Here is a 20,427-nt window from a genome sequence, read left to right as displayed (position 1 = left end):
AAATTCTCTAAACTTTATTATTCAAAAGAAGATAGTAGATCCTAAAACATTCTCAGTTTCTCTGCCACCATTCCCTCTGTGCTTTTTCCCCAAACAAAAAGTAAAATAAAAAAGGAAAGTAGTGGTGGTCATGGCAGTGGCAAAGAAGAGAGAGAACAAAAGATAGCAAATCTTTGATTTAATGAAATCCTATAGTAAGAAACTTTGGCTGAGGAAATGTTATTCATATTTAGATAGTTTATTTCACCTTCAAGGATTCTTTTGTGTATCTGTATATACGTATGTTTTCTGTAACATCTTACAAGAAAACTTGAATGAACTTTTTGGCCAAACCAATGTATTTATAAAATGATATTTGGTCATGCCTTGTGACTTGCAGGATCCCAGTTCCCTGATCAGGGATTGTCCAGCAGTGAAAGCCAGAACCCTAACCATGAGGCCAGGGAACTCCCTCAAGGATTCTTTTGGATATGGCTTCTTTTATTCAGCATAATGTCTGAGAGATTCAGCCATGTTGTTGTGCGTGTCAGTAATTTGTTCTTCTTTATTACTATCTGGCATTCTGTTGTATGATTATACCACAGTTTGTTTATTCATTTTGGAGCTTTCGACTTTTTTCAGTTTCTAGCTACCAACTTAGAAAATATTTGTAAATCACACATCTGATTAAGGACTTGTATTCAGAATATATGAAGAACTTTTAAAATTCAACAGTATAAGAACAACTCAATGAAGAAATGGGCAAAAGACCGACACATCACTGCAGAGGACATATGGAGGGCATAAAAAGAAATGGGGAATGCCAATTAAAACCACATTGTATAAACCTATTACAATGGCTAAAATAAAAAATACTGGCAGTACCAAATGTTGATAAGTATGTGGAGCATTCAGAATTCTGTTTCATTGTTGGTAGAAAGGCAAAATGCTCCAGCTACTCTGCAGGACAGTTTGATAGTTTCTTATAAAGTTAGAGACATTTAGCTAATGACCCAGAGATCTTACTCCTAGATATTTGTACTAGATAAATGAAAACCTTATGCTCACACAAAAAAACTGCACGAATAATGTGTAGAGTATATTAGTCTGTTGTTACTCCATCACTAAGTCATGTCTAACTCTTTGCAACCCCATGAACTGCAGCATGCCAGGCTTCCCTCTCCTTCACTGTCTCCTGGAATTTGCTCAAACTCATGTCCATTGAGTCAGTGATGCTATCTAACCATTTCATCCTCTGTTGCCTGCTTCTTTTTCCTTCAGTCTTCCCAGCATCAGGGCCTTTCCCAGTAAGTCAGCTCTTCGCATCAGGCAGCCAAAGTAATGGAGCTTCAGCATCAGTCCTTCCAAAGAATATTAAGGGTTGATTTCCTTTAGGATTGACTGGTTTTGCCTCAAACAGGAGACAACCCAAATACCCTTTAGTGAGTGAATGCCTAAATAAAATGCAGTGCATCCTAAATAAAATACAATGAAATATAACTCAGGAAAAAGGAACCACACTATCGATAAGACACAGCACCTTAACCCTCAAAGACAATTCTGGGTCGAAGAAGCCAGTCTTAAGAAGTTCCACACTGTATGATTCTGTTCATTTGGTACTCTCAAGGACAAAACTAGAGTGATGGACGGGCTTCTCCAGTGGCTCAGTGGTGAAGAATCTGCCTGCAATGCAGGAGACACAGGTTCAATCCCTGGGTCAGGAAGATCCCCTTGAGGAGGGCACGGCAACCCACTCCAGTGTTCTTGTGTGGCGAATCACATGGACAAAGGAGCCCGGCGGGCTACAGTCCGTGGGGTTGCAGAGAGTCAGACACGAGTGAAGTGACTGAGCACACTTAGTGATGGAGAACTGATAAGTGGATTCTTGGAGTTGTCAGAGGAGGAGGAGGAGGAGTGTGACTACAGGAGGAAAGCAGGAGAGTTTTGGATGGAATCACATGGCACACCCCAAAAGTTTGATTTTACTGTATTTAAATTTTGAAAAAATAGAAGAATAGCAAGGAGTAGTGTTCTGGGCCAACGTGTAAAGCATACATTTCACTTTAGTACAGAGGAAAAATAGATTTCCCAAGTGGTTACTCTGATTCACAGTTTTACCTGCAATGTGTGAAAGCAGTGTAACCAACATTTTAATATCAATCTCTTCAATAGTATGTATAATTTAAAAGTAATTTTGCTGGTTATGTAGTGACATATCAGTTTGGTTTTAATTTGTATTTTTCTGGTGAATTATTAGGTTGAACACCATTTTCATATGTTAACTAGCCATTTGGATACTGTCTTGTGACTTGACTGTTCCATTCATTTGCTAATTGAGTTGTCTCTTATTCTTATTGATTTGTCTTAATACAGATTTTTTAAAAAACAGATTTATTGAGATTAATTCATAGAACATAAAATAGTAATATACAATTCAGTATATTAGTATATTGGGAGTTGTGTAAACATCTCCATTCTCTAATTGCAGAGCATTTTCATCACCCTCACAAGAAAGTCTACACATGTTAGTAGTTACTCCTCATTCTCTTCTCTCCCCAGTCCTGTCAGTCTCTTATCTGCTTTCTGTCTATAGAATTGCCTATTCTGGACATTTCATATAAATGGAATCATAAAATATGTGGCTTTTTTCCTGTCTTTTCATGTGATGTTTTCAGGATTCATCCATTCTTTAGCATGAGTCAATACTTAATTCCTTTAATGGCTGAATAATATTGCATTGTAAGAATATACTACATTTTGTTTATATATTCATCTGTTGCTTAATGCTTGGATTGTTTCTGCATTTGCCTGGTATGAATAATGCTACTGCAAACATTCGTGTGTACATCTTATGTGGATATGTTTTCAATGTTGGGGTTATATATATAGCAGTGGAATTTGCTGAGTCATATGGTAACTTTTTGTTTAATTTATTGAAGAATCATCAAACTTTGGCCATGCAAATGCATCTTTTTACATTCCCTTCAGCAGCGTATGTGGCTTCCAATTTCTCTACATTCTCAAAATAACACTAATTATTGTCAGTGGGTTTTTAAAAATTACTGTATCCGTCCTAGTGTTTATGTGGTGGTATTCTGGTTTTGATTTGCATTTCCCTTATTATTAATGGCATGAAGCATCTTTTATGTTCTTATTGACCATTTATATAACTTCTTTCAGGAAATATCTCTTCAGATCCTTTGCCCATTTCTTAACTGAGTTTGTCTTTTTATTGTTGACTTGTGTAAGTTATTCATTTTTCTAGATATTAAACCTTTGTCTGGTATATGATCTTCAGATATTTTCTCTCATTCTGTGAGTTGTCTTTTCACTTTCTTGGTAGTGTCGTTTGAAGGACAAATGTTTTTACTGATGAAGTTCAATCTGTATATGATTTCTGTTTCTCATGCTTTTGTTTTCATGTTTAAGAAATCATTGCTAATCTATGGACAAAGATTTATACCTGTATTTTCTTCTGAGAGTTCTATAATTTTATGTTTAAGTTTTATATACATTTTGAGCTAACTTTGTATATGGTGCAAGGTGAGGGTTTAAATTCCTTCTTTTGCATGTGAATATCCAGTTGTCTTAGTTCTATTTGCTGAAAAAGAGTTCTGTTTCCAATACTCTTCCAATTGTTAAATTAGGAAGAAAGGTTGCAGTCTTTAATGATTAAGTATGATGGTAGCTGTAGGTTTTTCACAGCTGCCCTTTATCAGTTTGAGGCAGTTCCTTTCTGATCTTAGTTTGAGATTCCTTTCTATTCCTAGTTTGCAGAACCAAGGAAATAGAGGGTTGACTGCAGAGTTATATGTGGATTTTCAATTGTGTGGGGTTTGGTGCCCCAACACTCTCCTTGTTCAAGGGTCAACTGTATTATATATAATAGTAACGTGGTTTCAAAAATCAAAACTATTCAAAAAGACTGTCAGAAATGTCACTCCCACTAATGTTCCTCCCCAAATTGGTAGGTAATAAACTTTGGATTTCTTTTTATTTATTGTGCTTGGGAGTCATTGGAGTTCTTTATTCTATGCTTGCCTTTAATTGGTTTATAAATTTTCAGCTGTTATCTTTTCATGTGTTGTCCTTGCTCTGTTCTCTTTGGAGAAAGAACTCTGATAAGTGTATGTTAGACTTTGGCACTGTTTTCCTCCCTTCTCATATCCTTTCTTTTGTATTTTTCATCCTTTTTTGTCTCTGTGTCACATTCTGGAATGTTTTTCCTGACCTACCTTCCAGTTCACTAATTCTGTTTTTGGTTGGGTCTGACCTGAATCTGTTCTTCACATTTTTTATTTTAATTAATTTTTACTTTCTTCAGCATTTCATTTTGGAATCTTTTTTCAAATATACTGTTAACTTTTTAAAAAATATAATTTCCAGTTATATATTAAACATTTAAATACTTTTCTATAAAAGAAGTCCCTTTCTTAGGTTTTTAAGAAATTAATTTTATTTTTGGTTGTGCTGCATCTTCATTGCATCTCTAATTGCAGTGCATGGGCTCCTCATTACGGTGGCTTCCCTTGTTGAGGAGCACTGGCTCAGGAGTTGTGGCACACAGGCTTAATTGTTCCACAGCATGTGGAATCTTCCTGGACCAGGGATCAAACCCATGTCCCCCACATTGGCAAGTGGATTCTTATCCACTGTACCACTAGCAAAGTTCCTCAAACATTTAAATCTTAATGAATTTTGGTTTAAGAATCAAAACGATCTGAAGTACATTCCTATCTTTGTTTCCAACCACTTCCCTTTTCAAAGTTTTTAAAAAATAATTGTAATTGTTACTATTCTCATTAGGAAGTCAAACCATCTGTGAGTGTGACTACCATAAATCCAAGAAATAGAGAGTAATACAGTTTATCAATCCCAAATTTTAATCTTGTAATTATTTTTTAAAAGTGCTTGAAATTATTTAGGTAATACATAATTAAATTCTTATTGTGCAATATTCAGGAATTCAGAAATATATAAAGTATGAAAGTTCCCCTTCATTTACATTTTCACCCCCACTCCTCTTTGTCATAGGTAAACAATGTCAGTAGTTTGGAGAGCATTCTTCTAGTCCTCTTTCAATGCATTTAAACATGTGAGCGTGTGTGCACTTTAATACAACCTCCTAATCTTTCTAGATTCTGGCCTGTTCTTTTCATTCCTGATGGTGCTAGTCCAGGCTCTGGTCATCACTGTCAGGCATTGCAAAAGTAACCATAACCCCGCTTATGTCTGCCTGCTTTTAGCCTTGTCATCTTCAGATCTGTTTTGTAAATCATGGTTATCACCCAGCTTAAGACCTTTGAGTGGCATCATATCCAGAATGCTATAGGATAAATCCTAAGCCTGTTAACATAGTATTTAAGACCCTGTGAGGACTAATCTTTTGCTTTCCACTTTCATCTTGAGAAGCTCCCTTCCTCAAATTCTTGTATTCTGTCAACGCTGAATTGCATCTAATTTTTTTCCCACACACCATAATATCTGTGTCACTCTGCTTTTCATTCATAATTTCTCTTCTCTTGGAATGTTCTCCACCCCTCTTTTCCTCTTAATCTGATTAACAGTTGCTAATCCTTTTTAGTGTGGTGGTTAGGAACCTGGGCCTTGGGTTAGTATTTTGGATTATTTCATTTTAATTTCTTTAGAATCACAGTATTTAACTGCTATAAACTTTGTTCTGTCATCTATGAAATATGAATCATTTCTACCTCATAGAGTTATTTGAGATTAAATGAGATAATAACTATAAAAGTGCTTAGTATAGTGTCAGTTTAACAGCAACAGTTTGGGCATCCTGTCTGTCAATAAGACAGGGAAGTGCACCTCTCTGTTGTGTATATGTCTAATACTACAATTACATACAACTTTTTAATGTTTTTGATGGACCTCCTCCATTAGAGATTCCTTAAAATCAAGAACTGTCATGTTTGTCTTTGTATTACTGGTACTAGGTACTGGCAGGTAGACATTTAGTAAACATTTCTTAAATATATGAACTGAGTTTGAAATAGCTAGACAATGCAGTTTCTTTTGCATGGGAAACTCGTATAAGTGTGTATACCTTCTGTTCAAGTGAGATTTTTGTTTTCCTTTCTCTTTACAAGTCAAAAGTCTTAAAATAGTAATTACATTTATTTCCACCACACTGAGCTGTGATGCCACAAGCTGGAAATCCAGGGAAGCCATGGGAAGTTGGCACTCTTAAGGATTAGATCATTTTTCCATATTCAGTTTGTATTCTTGTATTTATGGAATTTGGTTTGAGGATAGTGAAAGTCCTTCATATTCATGTGTAATTTGAGAATTGGATTTTTACAGTGTATCTCCCAAGAGATATTTTGGTGAGATAATGCTTTCCCTGTTACCCCTCAAGTTCCAATGGTTCTTTGAGTGCTTACAAATGACAGACAGATGTTATCTGTCTTCTATAGATGAAAAATCTCAGGCTTAGGTTAATTAACTTATTCAGCCAGAAAGCTGAATTTAAACCTAGTTGCTCTGGTGCTCATTCTCTTTCACCATACTGCTTTTCTAAATAAACTGAAAATAATTTTAGTTTGAATTTGTAGTATTTGGTAGTGGTTTTAGTTACTTGGTGACTATTTAAACATTTTATAGTAACTAATAGAAATCTTTATGGTAAGATAGATAACTGTTTAAAGATAAAAGTTTTTAAAAATTTAAATCCAACTAGTATTTCTTTAAGGTATGTATATTTTATTTTTAAATCAAACCATCAGTAGGAGGATTTATTTGCCTTATCAGTGTTCTTAGACTTTAGCACACTTGTTTATTTCTTCCCCTGTTGCATAATCCCTATGCATTATATTGGTCAGGAGGCAGGAATGTTGCAAATGTTTTTCTTTCAAACTGCAACTTGCTCTGAGATTTGGAATTAACCTTTAGAATGTTCTGGGTATATCCTCCACATGCCAAAGATCTGTAAATTTCTTTTCACATGGGCTGACATTTTCAAGTATATGAGTAAAATATTTGTGAACACAGATGTTTTTCTTAAAGGTAGTTAATGATCAGAAAAGAGACCACAGTGTGGAAATACTTTAGGTTACTCCTGTAATATGATCGGCACATAAATACTTATTTTTCTTGTAGTTTGCATTGTTCACTTTTTAAGGGAGGAAATAACTAAACTGATAATTAAAACATAGTACTGTGTATTATGTTTTTTTTTTCCTCTGAGAGTAAACTAAATGATTTGAACTGACTAGGGCCACTCCGTTCTGTGAAACTCACATTGTTTGCGTACTGTTGGCGGGCCTCATTAGGGGGTAAATTTGCTTTTTCTGTGTGTTTGCCAGTAACGATTCCCGTCTCTTACGGGAACTTGCCATTTGGATAGTTTCCTGCCTAAACTGCCTGTCTTACACAGTTTAGACCATCAGTTATTTTTCCTGCTCTTCAATTTTTTCCTATTATTCTTTGGTTTTTAAGTATTTAAAGCTGAGGATATTGGTCTCTGAGATATTGCCTGCTTAGGGTTCGGCATCTTGCCCGAATTTGTTGGGCCTCTCAGGGCCTGAATTCTCTGTGCTTTAACAAATGAGCTACAGTTCTCAAGAGATCAGTGAAGCTTGTTTGTTGATCCTGTATTCTCTTCCAGAGGAAGTAGATCTTTGAGAATGTCTAAGGAAGGGTAAGTGAGTTTATTATTCTTTTCTCCTCATTTTTCTCAGCGAAGAGATGTTCTAGTCATCTGAGTGAATTGGAAGATTAATAAGCAGTGCTACCAGTCTGAGTAGAGATGGGGGAGAGATTGAAAGAAATTCAGCGGAAAGTTTACATTGCTACTGTTTCACATGTAATCTGCTGTGAAGTTACAGTTGCTATTTGGAAAGACTGCATTGAGGGTGGATAATCTGCATAGAAATTAAGTGAGAGATAAGCACCCTGTTTACCTTGTGTTTTTCAGTAGAAAGTGTTTATGAAGATTGGAAGCAAACTCAAGTGTCTTACCAAAGAGTTTTACATCGAAATGAGTGAAATTTAAAAATTCAAGTGCATTTGAAAATAATTTGTACCTTTAGAAAATGGTGTGAAAGATTGAAAAGCAACCTGTGATTTTTTTCTTTCTGGTCACTTGTAGACAAAAATAATTTCAGGTGGAATCCCCCGTTCATCTTTATTTTGCGATATAAAATAGTTCTGTAGGGTTTTTTAATTGTCTTTATAGTCTTTACTCTTATGTTTCAGAATTTGAATTATTATTGATATTCTTTTTATGACCACTATCATAGGTGACATGCAAGTTAATAGCTCCATCCTGTTAACAATCTCATTTCTAACCTTCAAGCATAACTTGACCTGGTTAATTCCAGAGAAACATCCCCTTTGATCAAACAGGACACAGATTCCCCTCAAAAAAAAAAAAAAAACTCTTTAAAAATACAGTGCGATTTAAATATTGATTTTCTTGAAGTTCTTAATTTTTTTCTAGTAGAAATTTTGAAGTAGTTTCAGAGTCTTGTGTTTATAATTTATTTTAATCTGGTCATGTATTGATTGTGAGCAAAATAAAATTGGCCCATTTTACTGCTATTTTATAAAGCCTCATTATTAGTTAAAAAGAGCAGCCATGGGTATAAATAATTCTGTATTATTTTTAGACCTCTCATGGCATCACTGGAATTTTGAGGTTTCTTTAAATGTGAAAATTATGAGAGGACTGCCTCTTCAGGTTTGTATATTTTCTTTCCTTCTAGCTCTAGCTAGAAGCTTGCAGTTTTTATTGAACAATTTTTATGGTACATATTATCATGGATGCTGGTAATATTTGTTAGGCTTGTACAGTGGTTATTTATAAAGCTGGTTTATAGATTTAAGAAGAACTATATTTCTAGATGCAGTCAAAGTTCTTGGGAAGTAATTAGTAGTTCCCCCCTGCCCCCCATGGTAAAATATATGTTAGAATTGGTTGGTTAAAAAAAGATCTGTATAAGTCAGAGGACACTATAAAGCCTGGAGGAGTATTTTAGATTATTTCTAGGGATCCATGAGGCAATTCTTTTACTGTTTGAATAGGTAATGAACAAGTGCATTTGAATTGAATGGAACCTATAAATGAAATCAGTTAGCTTTTATTCTCCTTTGCTATCTTTAGAAATAAATGGATAAAGTTTCTACTTTGGGATGAAATGATTCTTATATTCAGAATGTTGGTATATGTGATTATTTTTATATCTATGAAGTATTTCCCTAATAAGTAATAGAAAAGGATTGTTAGTAGAGTTAAATCATCAAAAATTATACTTGAGCCTTATGTAAACATATAGTAATCGAGACAGTATGTTATTAGTGTAAGGATAGATATATATATAGAGATCATGAAACCTAGTAGACCCACACATACAGTCAGTTGATTTTCAGTAATGACGCCATGGTAAGTCAACAGTTAATCTGTTTAACAGATGTGCTGAAACAACTAAACATTCATAAAGAAAAAAAGTGAATCTCAACCTTTGCCTCAATCGTATATATATTAAAAAAAACACAGAAATGATCATAGACCTAAATATAAAAGTTTAAAGTAAAGTGTAGGTGAAAATGATTGTGACTTTGAATTAGGTATAGATTTCTTTTTAAATACATAAAAAATAAAAACATGGAAGATAAAATTGATAAATTGGACTTCATCATAAGTTAAAAAAAACCTCTGCTTTTAAGAAGACAACATTAAGAAAATAAAAAGGTAAGCCATAGACTGAGAGAAAATATTCTCAATACATATATATCTGATAAAGAACTTATATCCAAAATACCTGAAGAATTCTTATAACACAGACAAATAACCCAGTTTATAAATGATTCTTCACACAAAAAGACGTGGCCAGTAAACATTTGAAAAGATGCTCTGCATCATTTGTCATTGCGTGCTCAGTCACTTCAGTTGTGTCCGACTCTTTGCGACCCTATGGACTGTAGCCTGCTAGGCTCCTCTATCCATGGGCTTCTCCAGGCAAGAATACTGGAGTGGGTTGCTATGCCATCCTCCAGGGGATCTTTCTGACCCAGGGATCGAATCTGTTTCTCTTGTCTCCTGCATTGGCAGGCAGTTTCTTTACCACTAACACCATTAGGGAAATACAAATTAAAACTATAGTTATGTATCACTGCCGACCCACTAGAATGACTAAACACTGACAATGTGGAGCAGCTAGAACTCTCAAGCATTGTTGATGAGAATGCAAAATAAAAACATTTTGGCAATGTCTTTTAAAGTTAAACATACACTTATTAAATGGACTGATATTTCCACTTTTGGGTATTTACTCCAAGAGAAATGAAAGCATTATGTCCATACAGATTTGTATGTGAGTGTTCATAGTATCATTATTTACAATAGCCAAAAACTGGGAACAACTCAAAATATCCAGTAATTGAATAAGTAAATAAATTGTGGTATATCCATACAATGGAATACTACTCTGGAATAAAGGAACTAATTTTTGATACATGTAATAACATGTATGAGTCTCAGAACTATTGTGTCAAGAAAAATAACCAGACATAGACTACATGGTGTTTGATTTCATCTACATGAAAACTAGTGACAGCATAGATCATTGGTATTTTGTGGCCATTGGTTGGGGAGAGTATTGCAAAGGACATGAAGAAATATTTTGGGCTGATTGTAGTAGTTGTTACGTGGGTGTATACAGTTGCCAAAACTCACCAATCTTCACACTTAAAATGGGTGGATTTCACTTGAAGTAAATTATACCTCAATAAAGTTGGAGGGGAAATGAGACTTGAGAAACTGAACTTGCTTATTTAAAATCTTATAAATAAAATTATTGTTGTTTAGCATAGTCAAAGGAATATATTTGGAAAAATATAGGTACTCTAGGATTTGTAATGCAAGGGGGAAAAAATACGTTCTTCTTTCATTGTAATGATTGATCCCTCGTGTTCTGGAGCTGTTCAGAATGCCTTTTATCACTAGAGCCTGCTGTCTTTTAGGTGAGAAGCCAAAATCAGTTTTGTCATTTGCTTTTAAGTTCTAGATTTTGACCTCTGTTTTCCATTATGGGCACAGTCAGCACACTTGTTAATTTGACCTAATGATAACATGGATAAATATATTTTCTTCTCTAATTTTTATTCCACAGAATTCAACCTTGATATTTTGTTGTATTTTATACATTATCTTCTATACATTGGTTTTTACTTGTAAAAATTGGGGAGAAAAAGTAAAGAATTTAGGGGAAAAAACCTGTTTTTAGACTGACATTTTTGAACAGTAATTTTCAGAAGTACTGCCATGGTTCCCGGTTTCTCCTTTAATTTATGTATTCTTCGTTTGTTAGTCCTCTTTCTTATTCCCCACCATTCTTCTCTCATTACTGCAGTCTCTTCATTTGAGGTTGAAAGTGAAGGGAATTTTAATGTCTTTTGAAGAGATTCTCCTTAAAAGTATGCTTTGAAATCTTTGGGGAAGGACAGCATAATCGCTACTCTCATTAGTCCTTGTTTATCACTTTTTAAGATATATGTTTTTCACATTTAGACATCTCTGAATTTGGGCTGCATCTAGCAATACGCCACCTAGAATTAAGTTGAGTTCTTTTAGAGAGAGTTTCATTTCTGTCAGTCACGTAGGGGCAACATTAACCATGCTAGTAGGGTAAATTTAAACCACAAACCTACCAGATTTGTTGTTCAGATTCTCAGGGGGAGTTTTTTCCCATTTCTTGGACTTGGTGTCAGGGTCAAGAAGCGCAAATGTCCTTGTGTGTTTCTTCTATATTGCAGACTTAGTTCTCCTTTTTCCTTGTACTATGGATATAGTCCTTTGATAATCCTAGCTTTACAAGACTGACTTTTCTTGGGCACCCCTCCTGGCCCTTTTTTAGTGGCATGTAATATGGGTGAGTTTTACAGTTGATGCATCTTAAATTTCAACCATCTTTAATTTTGTTCTTTGTATACCTCCACATTCTCTTCACTGGGACTTTTTTATATTGAGTATTTGAATAAGAGAAATTATGATAATTCATGTATTATTTTAGAAATGATAGCATGCGTATTCAGACTTTTGAAGCACAGAGTGCTGGTCTCATAGCACGATCTTATAATGTATCCTTCCTGAGGGTGTTCCTCAGAGAAAATATTCAGCCAAATTAGTAAGAAACTGTTGGCTGGAAATTTATGAAAAAACGGATGCTTTAGTGACCTTACTTTTATAATCTAGTCCACAATTTCTTGTTGTGTCTGTATATTCGAAGTATTTAAACTTTCAATTTTTTAAGGATCCATTTTCATAAATAAGAATTTTTTTTTAAGATCACTGTCATTCTTTTACTGAAGAATGGGAGCGTAAAGGCAGACTAAGGTCTTGTCATTCTGTTTTTTAAATAACAGCATTATTGAGATATAGTTCACATACCATTCAATTCACCCTTTAAAGAGTATAGTTCAGTGGTTTTAAGTATATTCTTAAGAGGTGTGCAACCAACAGCACTCATTTCAGAATATTTTTATTATCCCCCAAAGCAAACTACCCATTCCTTCTTCTCCACAGTTCTGGCAGTCACTAATTGCTATTAAGTTTTTAGTTTAAATTTTTTTTAGTTTAATTTTTAATTCAATTGAGTATTGTGTCTAGTCATTACTAGGCCCTATGCTAGTTATTGGGAAGGCAATAAATCCTTTTCTCCAAGATTATAATCCAGTAAAGAATAGGGGAATTAAACACTTAGTTTGTGTATATGATAAAATATAGACGTGCCATAACTGCTCACATGCATCACATTTTAGAACTTTAGTTGTTGATGAAATATCTTTAATAAAATAAAAAAAGTAATCTAAGACCCAGGGGCATCATTGTTACAATACTTCTCTGGCATGGCCAGAAGAATTTCGTAAAGAAATTTCAAGGGTCTTGAAATTTCTGGGTCTTGAAAAATAAGGTAGAGATAACTAAGAAGGACGTTTCAGGTATGGGGCACAGTATGAACAAAGTTTCAGAGAACTTTTAGGAAATAACACGTAGTTCATTTTAATTACTAGAGCTAAAGGTGTGTGATGTGGAGCAACGTGAGATAAAACTGATTTTGGAAAGATAATGAAAGCTTTGAACTCCTCGAAGATTTTTTTAAAAATTGTATTTGGTAGTAGGTAGTGAGGAATCTTGGAGAAGGTAATGGCACCCCACTCCAGTACTCTTGCCTGGAAAATCCCATGGACGGAGGAGTCTGGTAGGCTGCAGTCCATGGGTTCGCGAAGAGTCGGACACGACTGAGAGACTTCACTTTCACTTTTCACTTTTATGCATTGGAGAAGGAAATGGCAACCCACTCCAGTGTTCTTGCCTGGAGAATCCCAGGGATGGGGTCGCACAGAGTCGGACACGACTGAAGTGACTTAGCAGTAGCAGTGAGGAATGTTTAAAGGTTATTAAGAGGGAGAGCAGCATGATTAGAGCTGGGCCTTAGGACCATGCTTCTCATCTGTGTTGGAGAACCATTTTCTTCTAAAAGACTTCTCTTCTGTTAGAAATTGATACTTATGATAAAAATTAATTGCTTGAAAAATGAAGAGACATAAAATGAAAGTATACAGTTTTTGTTTTTATGTTCAACAAACAAAACTTTTCTGTCAAATTGTTATAAAAGTTTCTAAATACTTGCAGTTTCTTAAATCAGTAACAGCACTTCACAAATCTGCATTGGACTGTGGACCCCACTTTTGAGTAGCACTACTTCAAAGCAATTAATTTGGCATTAGTGTGCAGGCAGAGCCATTGAGAGATGATTGCTGAAGAGTTAATGAGGGACCTGGACAGGTTGTTAGCAGTTTGAGTGGACTGGAAGATCTGGATTAGAGACATTTGGAAATTTAAATGAAGGCAAGTTAGATGTTATGGATTTGAGGGAGAGGAAAGAATCAAAAGATGTTAACTAGGTTTTAGACTTAACGGGGAAATGAGAGTGCCCTGGTGGAAATAGAGACTAGTTTGGGGAGAGAGATACAAATTAGGTTTTCAACAAAAATTCACCTTATAGTATTTTTCTGTTAATTAGCAGACACCCACATACATCATTTGGTTGATAATCTAAATTTGCACTCTCCAACAGGCGCTTGTAACTGTAACAAACTTTGAGGATATAATTACACAAACCCATAACCAAAACATGCCTGAGATTTTTTGCTTGTATCCTTAGTCTCATTTGTTGTTGCAGTAACTGTTGTTGGGCCTTTGGCCAGGAAATTGTGACTCCTGGGCAGGAGGAGGAGCTAGGGATAAAGTTCACCAGTGCCAGAGAAATTCTATTCCAAATGGATTCATGTGGAGCAACAGTGATATCCAATGACAAGTTAAATTAGACACAGAGGTGTTTTCTCCAGCACTGTCTCAGAAGAGACATACTGTGGAGGGGCCTGGTTCCGACTAAAACGGTCTTTTTGAAGTAAGGTTAAAGTCACACACACAAAAATTATACTAGGAATTTGAAGAAGAATTCTGTTATGTGACTTCAAGAACTAGTTGACTCAGATAGTTTCACACTTTGCAGAACGGCAACCAGTGACAGATGAGGTAATGCTGCTTTGAATTACAAGTTAAATCTCAAAACCATTAAGAGTTTGCTATTTACAAAATTCCAAATTTAATAAATTGCATGTTCATGTTCCTTTAGCGTGAGAATACTAGATTCCTGTTCTTAAAGCACATTACGTTAATAGTCTTATTTCTTTTGTTTAATGTCTGTATTTATTTGGATAGCATTTCTTCAAGTTTTATGCCTTACTGCAGTGCTGTATGATAGTAAAAGCTGTTACATTTGTCTTTATGTTGACATCTGTGCTCAGTTTTATAGTGTTTCTTGGTCTGTCTGCTAAAGATTGTGTCTGTTTTAATGCTCAAATCTATGTCTTGCAAATGGCTTAGTACATAGGAATTTCTGGCTGATAATTGCATTTTAATGTTGGATGCTTAGTTCAGTTGTGCTTTCTAGGGTGGCAGCTTTGTGCTTTATTTAAAGTAAGCTTTGGAAAGTTTCACAAGTATATGCAGGCTCTTGAAGCTAGAGACGTGGAGTATGTTCCACTGGTTAATAATTTAGAAAAGTGACACAAGTTAACAGGCATTAATGAAGATACAGTCAAGGTTCTGGGACCAATAGAAAATTTTGGCTTCCCCAAGGCAGATAAGGATATTTTTGTTTTAAAAGTGTGGTGAGATGGTGAATCAGCCTTTTAATTGATAGAACACCTAGCACTTTCTTTTATATAATAACAGTAAAGAATATTTATTAGTTTGACGCCAGGAGATCAGTTTCGCTTTAAGGCTATATTCTGGAGACGTGGTATTTCTGGCTCAGGGCTGCCTCTCAGCTGAAGTCAGTGCATACTTTCAGCATTTGGATGTTTATTATCTTTATAAATCATGGCATATATATTACTGCAGTTATCTATAATGCAGCTGTTCCCTTTTGTCATCACAGCTTTGCTTATGCACTCTAGGTATTCATGCATGAATTAGATTTAATTCCCTATTGCCCCCTTCTCCCATATTGTAGCTTAAATAGGGAAAGAAAAGGAGTGGTGAGAATATATGTGAGGTTTTTCTTTTGTTTCATAATAGTAATAAATTATAGGGGAGACAGGAGTGATTGTTTTTTTAAGTTAAGGAGTTGCTTCTGTAGGTGGGGGTACTTACCTTAAATGAAAATGAAAAGATAGAGGATATTTGGTTTCATAGAAAAGCATCTTTCTAATTTTAGACATCTAAAAAATCTTACTAGTTTTAGCTACTCCCTAAAGGATAGCTTCTAGGATGTATGTCATAAAATGGTACCTGCTTTGTAATAGGTGTTCAACAAACATGTTGATTGAATAAAATGACCAGTTAGTCAAAGAGGAAAGAGTGTGATTTAATGGATATTTAGCAATGATTATTTTTGCAGAAACAGCAGATTTTCTTATTCCTGATAGATATCATTCCCAGAGTTTCTATGGACAATGCCTAAGGATAATAGTATGATCTCTGTATCCTTAAAAATGTGATAAGGAGTACAGGTTAACCTCTCTTCTGGACGAGAAAGAAGTGGGTGGATTATCTAGCTGGGTCTGTTTCTTTCTGCCTTTAGCAGTGATTGATACCAGCAAAGTATCTTTTTGTCTATGATTGTAGCTGTGTCTAAAATCAGCTTGCATCATTCTTATGTCAGAATCAAAACTGTTCCTTTTATTATGTGGTCCTATATCTCTCTCTCCTGGATAGAAAAATCTTCCCAGTCTGTTCCTGCTGAATTCCCACAGAATATTTTAGGCATGTCAGCTGTTTGGGCTTTGATCAAGGATTTGATCCAGTTGGCCCCCTAGCCTGAATTGAGAGTGTGTTTGAAAAGTCTCAGCTTCAGTGTTTCCAGAGTTAAAACCATTACTCAGTGTCTTTACCTTCTCTTGTGCCTTCATAAGGATTTATGTAACTGAAAAAAGGTGATAATAAAGTAGATGCTCCAGTTGGTAGTAATAGAGTGAAATTTGATGAAGTGGTAGAAGGGTCATGGTGATATATTTGGAGTTTGGGGGTATTTTTAAAAAGATTTGAGTAGGTGTCATTTGTCCTCTAGTTCCCTGTATCTTTCAGCTATTCACTACTCTTCCTTTCCCATCCGTTACTAACCCAATCAAAATAAGGGTTGATTTTCCAGAATAACAGGTTTTCTTAGGGAAAGAAAGTATAAATGTTTTACATAACATCTGTCTCAGGGACTAAGAGTTTTATAAAACTTATCTAGTGTGCATAGCACACTGTGAGAGAAATAAGTTCATATTTTTTAGAGAATAACATTTCTGAATTCAAGGACCTGTTAAGTCCACCAGTTAAAATATTGTAAGCAAATATTTGATTATTTGCATATAAGATTGGTGCGTGCATTCTGAGATGAGAGGAAAAGCTTTCTATTAAAGTTAAAACAATAGTTCTTGAGTTGGTGAAGAGGTTTTTCTTTAAGTTGTTATCTAGATTAATGGTTTCCAAACTTGAGTATTTCATCAGTTAAAGTATGGAACAGTCATCCCTCTGGATGCATACTTAAATTACATATACTACTATCATTACTTTTGTATAGTAGAAGACATACACAAATTAGACATTTTAAAAATACGAGACAATTTTGAGTAGAAGCTGTAACCCTTTCTTCTGTATTCCAGGGGAGTCTTTCATAGCCTCAGGTGCAGTCACTTCTCTTTGGAGACTACTGACCTATATTGTCAGTGGGAGAAGCCTAGCCCAGATATCTTTATTTTTACCGTTTCCTGGGTGATTTGTAGCATTCTCACGTCTCATAGTTACTTATGAGATGAAGACAAAGAAAAGGTTTGGTAATAAGAAGATAAACCATTCAGTAATTTTGGCCACCAAACTTTGGGTTGAGATGGAGGGGATACCCTTACTTTCAGAGATGATTGAAACTTACCCCAAAGCACCATCATGATGATGATCCTGCATACTATTATGTTTAGTTTTCCTTGTATCTTCATAGTCATCTTTCTGAAGTTTGAATCTGCTTATTGCATTTCATCAAAATCTGATAATTTTTTCTTGCCTGCAGGATAATGTCCCATCTCTCTAGTGTGGCACACAAAGTCTTCATTAATCTGACCCTTGCTACCTTTTTTTTAGCTTCATAACCTTTATTGCTTCTTTCCCTTTTCTGGAAAACTTGCGTTTGCAACAGAAAAGTAAAACCAAAGAAAACTCAGCTCTAGTAAATGTATTTTGGTTCACTGCAAACCTTATCTTTACTTTGTCATTCTTTGTGGAGTGCCTTTCTTGCTTTATCCTACTGGAAAACTCCTACTGATTGTTTAAGATCAGCTCAAACAACTTGTGCTATCTCCTGCATGTTATTTTATAGCATTTATTGAAATACTTTAATTATTTGCTTAAACCTCTCTCCTGCTACTGCTGAATTCCTCAAGGATAGAGATTGGTTAAAATGTAAGTACCGTGAGGGCGGGTACTCTTTTGTTCTCTGCCATATCACAGTGCCTGGTATGTAGTAGGCATTTGGTAAGTATTTGTTGAATAAATCTGTTTATATTTATGTCTTTACTGTATGGCATATGATAGGCTTTAAGTGAACCTCTGTTCATTAAATAAATTATAAATGAGTGAATGAATTATAAAATATCAGAAATAAGCTATTTTATGGGGTCAGACTTAGAAAAGGAAAACTGATTCTCTGAAATCTTGAGTACATAGCTTTGTTAAAATAAAGACACAATAAGAAAAGTCACATATTTTTGTGTAGTATCTGATGTCACATATGGTATAAGGAGGACTTGAATAATTTATATTGTGAATCTTAATATTGGTATTTAAATGATATCTAAAAAGATAGCCAGATAATTCCATTGAATTTAATTTTTTTTTTTTTTTTTTGGCTACAGTGTTATCATTTTTTACTCTTTTTTTTTTCTTCTTTAGGGTGTTTGTGAACCGGAGTTTAGCCATGGAAAAAATAAAGTGTTTTGGTTTTGACATGGATTATACACTCGCTGGTGAGTAGCACTTTCTGATTGCTTAAAGAACTATTACTTTGGATACAACCCACTAGACCTTTCAATAAACACTTGTTGATGTAGTCACATATTTAGCTGCCAGAAGCTCTTGTTGCCAGGCTGCTTTCATTGACATATGTGAATATTGAAATTATCAGATTTCCTTGAGATTTAGATTGTACAGGTAGAACAAGTGCTAAATTAGAGGCCCTGGTAAGAAATGATACAATGAAAGTATGCATTAATATGTATATTTGTGCACTTTTGGCTTTTACTGTGTTAAGCTGTTCTTCAAGGATGGAATTTTGTGTCTGTCTACCACAGGTAAACTTTTATCAGTTAAAATTTTCAATGTTATTCTTAAGACAAATGGAAAATGTGTTGGTTTTCTTTTGAAATGATCATACATATACTATGTAAAGACTTTAAAAGCTAGAGCTATTACTTTTTTCATTATCAAATAGACCTTAGACACCAGCATTGCTGTTTTTGCTGTTCTATCTCTGAGATATATTTGACATACTTAATGTATTAGCCAATAGTTGCAACATATTTTGAGAACTTACGAAGTTTTTATTAAAATATTTGCAGTCTGGCAAAAATGTCATTTAATTTCAGAGGTAGTAGGGATGAACAACAAGGATCTACTGTACAGCACAGGGATCTATATATTCAATATCTTATAATCTATAGTGGAAAAGAATCTTTAAAAGAATATATATATATATATATATACCTGGATCACTTTGCTGTACACCTGAAGCTAATACCAACATAGCAAATCAGTTTTACTTCAAATAAAAAAAATAGACTAAAAAAAAAAGGAGGTGAAGAACTGAGTTGAGCACATGTTTATATGTTTGTACCTGCACATGTGTACAACTCAAAGAGTGTTTCAGAAATTTTCTCTAAAACTATTGTCTTTAAGTACACAAAACATTAAAATGTATTAATTCACTTATCTTCAGAAACTTTATATAACAGTATTAGAAAATTGACTTCCATCTCAAATTATATAAATCTCTATTTGATGTTCAATTTAGGCAACTATAAGTGAATATAAAATGTACAAAAATGAGCACATGCGGTCTATAGGTACTTGTTACATGGATGTGCGTATATTTTACCAAGCAAGTTATATATTGAAAATATACACTGACTTGATGTGAATTTCTCTTTCTTCTCTCTATAATCTTTGTTATTTATTTAGTTTTCTTTAACCTTCAAGCTGTTTTTGCAGTAGATTCTTTTCTGTTTTCCCAATTGGACACAGATGCTTTCAGATATTCTGACCAGAGAGCAGTTAGAAACACTATGCTTTCTCAGTGTAGATCTTGTTGAAAATTGGAAGAAAATCCTGCAGTCTTTCCTTTCTAGAATTCTGCTGTCCAGGGAAAAGAAGATCTTTTGGCAGCTGAAAGGGGTATTAACTAAAGCAGAGATAGAAGTTAATGGGGCTGAAAAGTGACAAACTTTTTTTTCTTGGTTACTAAGACCATCTTACTGTATTGAAGTAGTTTAATAAGTGTTCATTGGAAACTTCTAATGTGCCTGGTGCGTTTTGTTACTGAGCATTGACATAACTGTATATTCTATAGAACAATTTAAAAAGGAATTCTCTTGTTTAACAAAAAAGTCACTGAATCTTGGTTTCTAAACTTTAAAGCTACCTTATGGTTTCTTCTTTTTATATGCTTTTTTTTTTGTAATCTTACTTTATATTTTGATGTTTATTCTTAGTTTAGACACTATACTTTGCTATATATAATAGTGATTATTATCATTTATTAGGTATTTATTATATGCCAAGCCCTGTTCTAAGTGTTTTACATTGGTTATTTCATTTAATATGCAGATTATCTCACTCACATCACTTATTTAATATTTACAGAATCCTACGAGGCAGATTCTACTATT

The 20,427-nt window shown here is 34.4% G+C and overlaps 1 protein-coding gene across 3 annotated transcripts in view; it reads left to right on the top strand.

Moving 5' to 3' along the window:
* NT5C2 (5'-nucleotidase, cytosolic II) overlaps positions 1–20,427 on the top strand; it is a 98,667-nt gene that overhangs the window by 32,799 nt on the left and 45,441 nt on the right. For 2 of the 3 annotated variants that reach the window (XM_043925227.1, XM_043925228.1), the window contains one exon: positions 18,437–18,510. In XM_043925227.1, coding sequence (XP_043781162.1) covers positions 18,437–18,510 — 74 coding nt within the window. Of the gene's footprint in view, positions 1–14,357; positions 14,537–18,436; positions 18,511–20,427 lie in introns of those variants that run through there. The other variant, XM_043925229.1, reaches the window with a different exon arrangement.

The sequence above is a fragment of the Cervus elaphus genome, chromosome 15 (assembly GCF_910594005.1).
Source record: "Cervus elaphus chromosome 15, mCerEla1.1, whole genome shotgun sequence".
NCBI classification, from domain to species: domain Eukaryota; kingdom Metazoa; phylum Chordata; class Mammalia; order Artiodactyla; family Cervidae; genus Cervus; species Cervus elaphus.
This window is presented reverse-complemented; position numbering and strand designations above follow the sequence as displayed.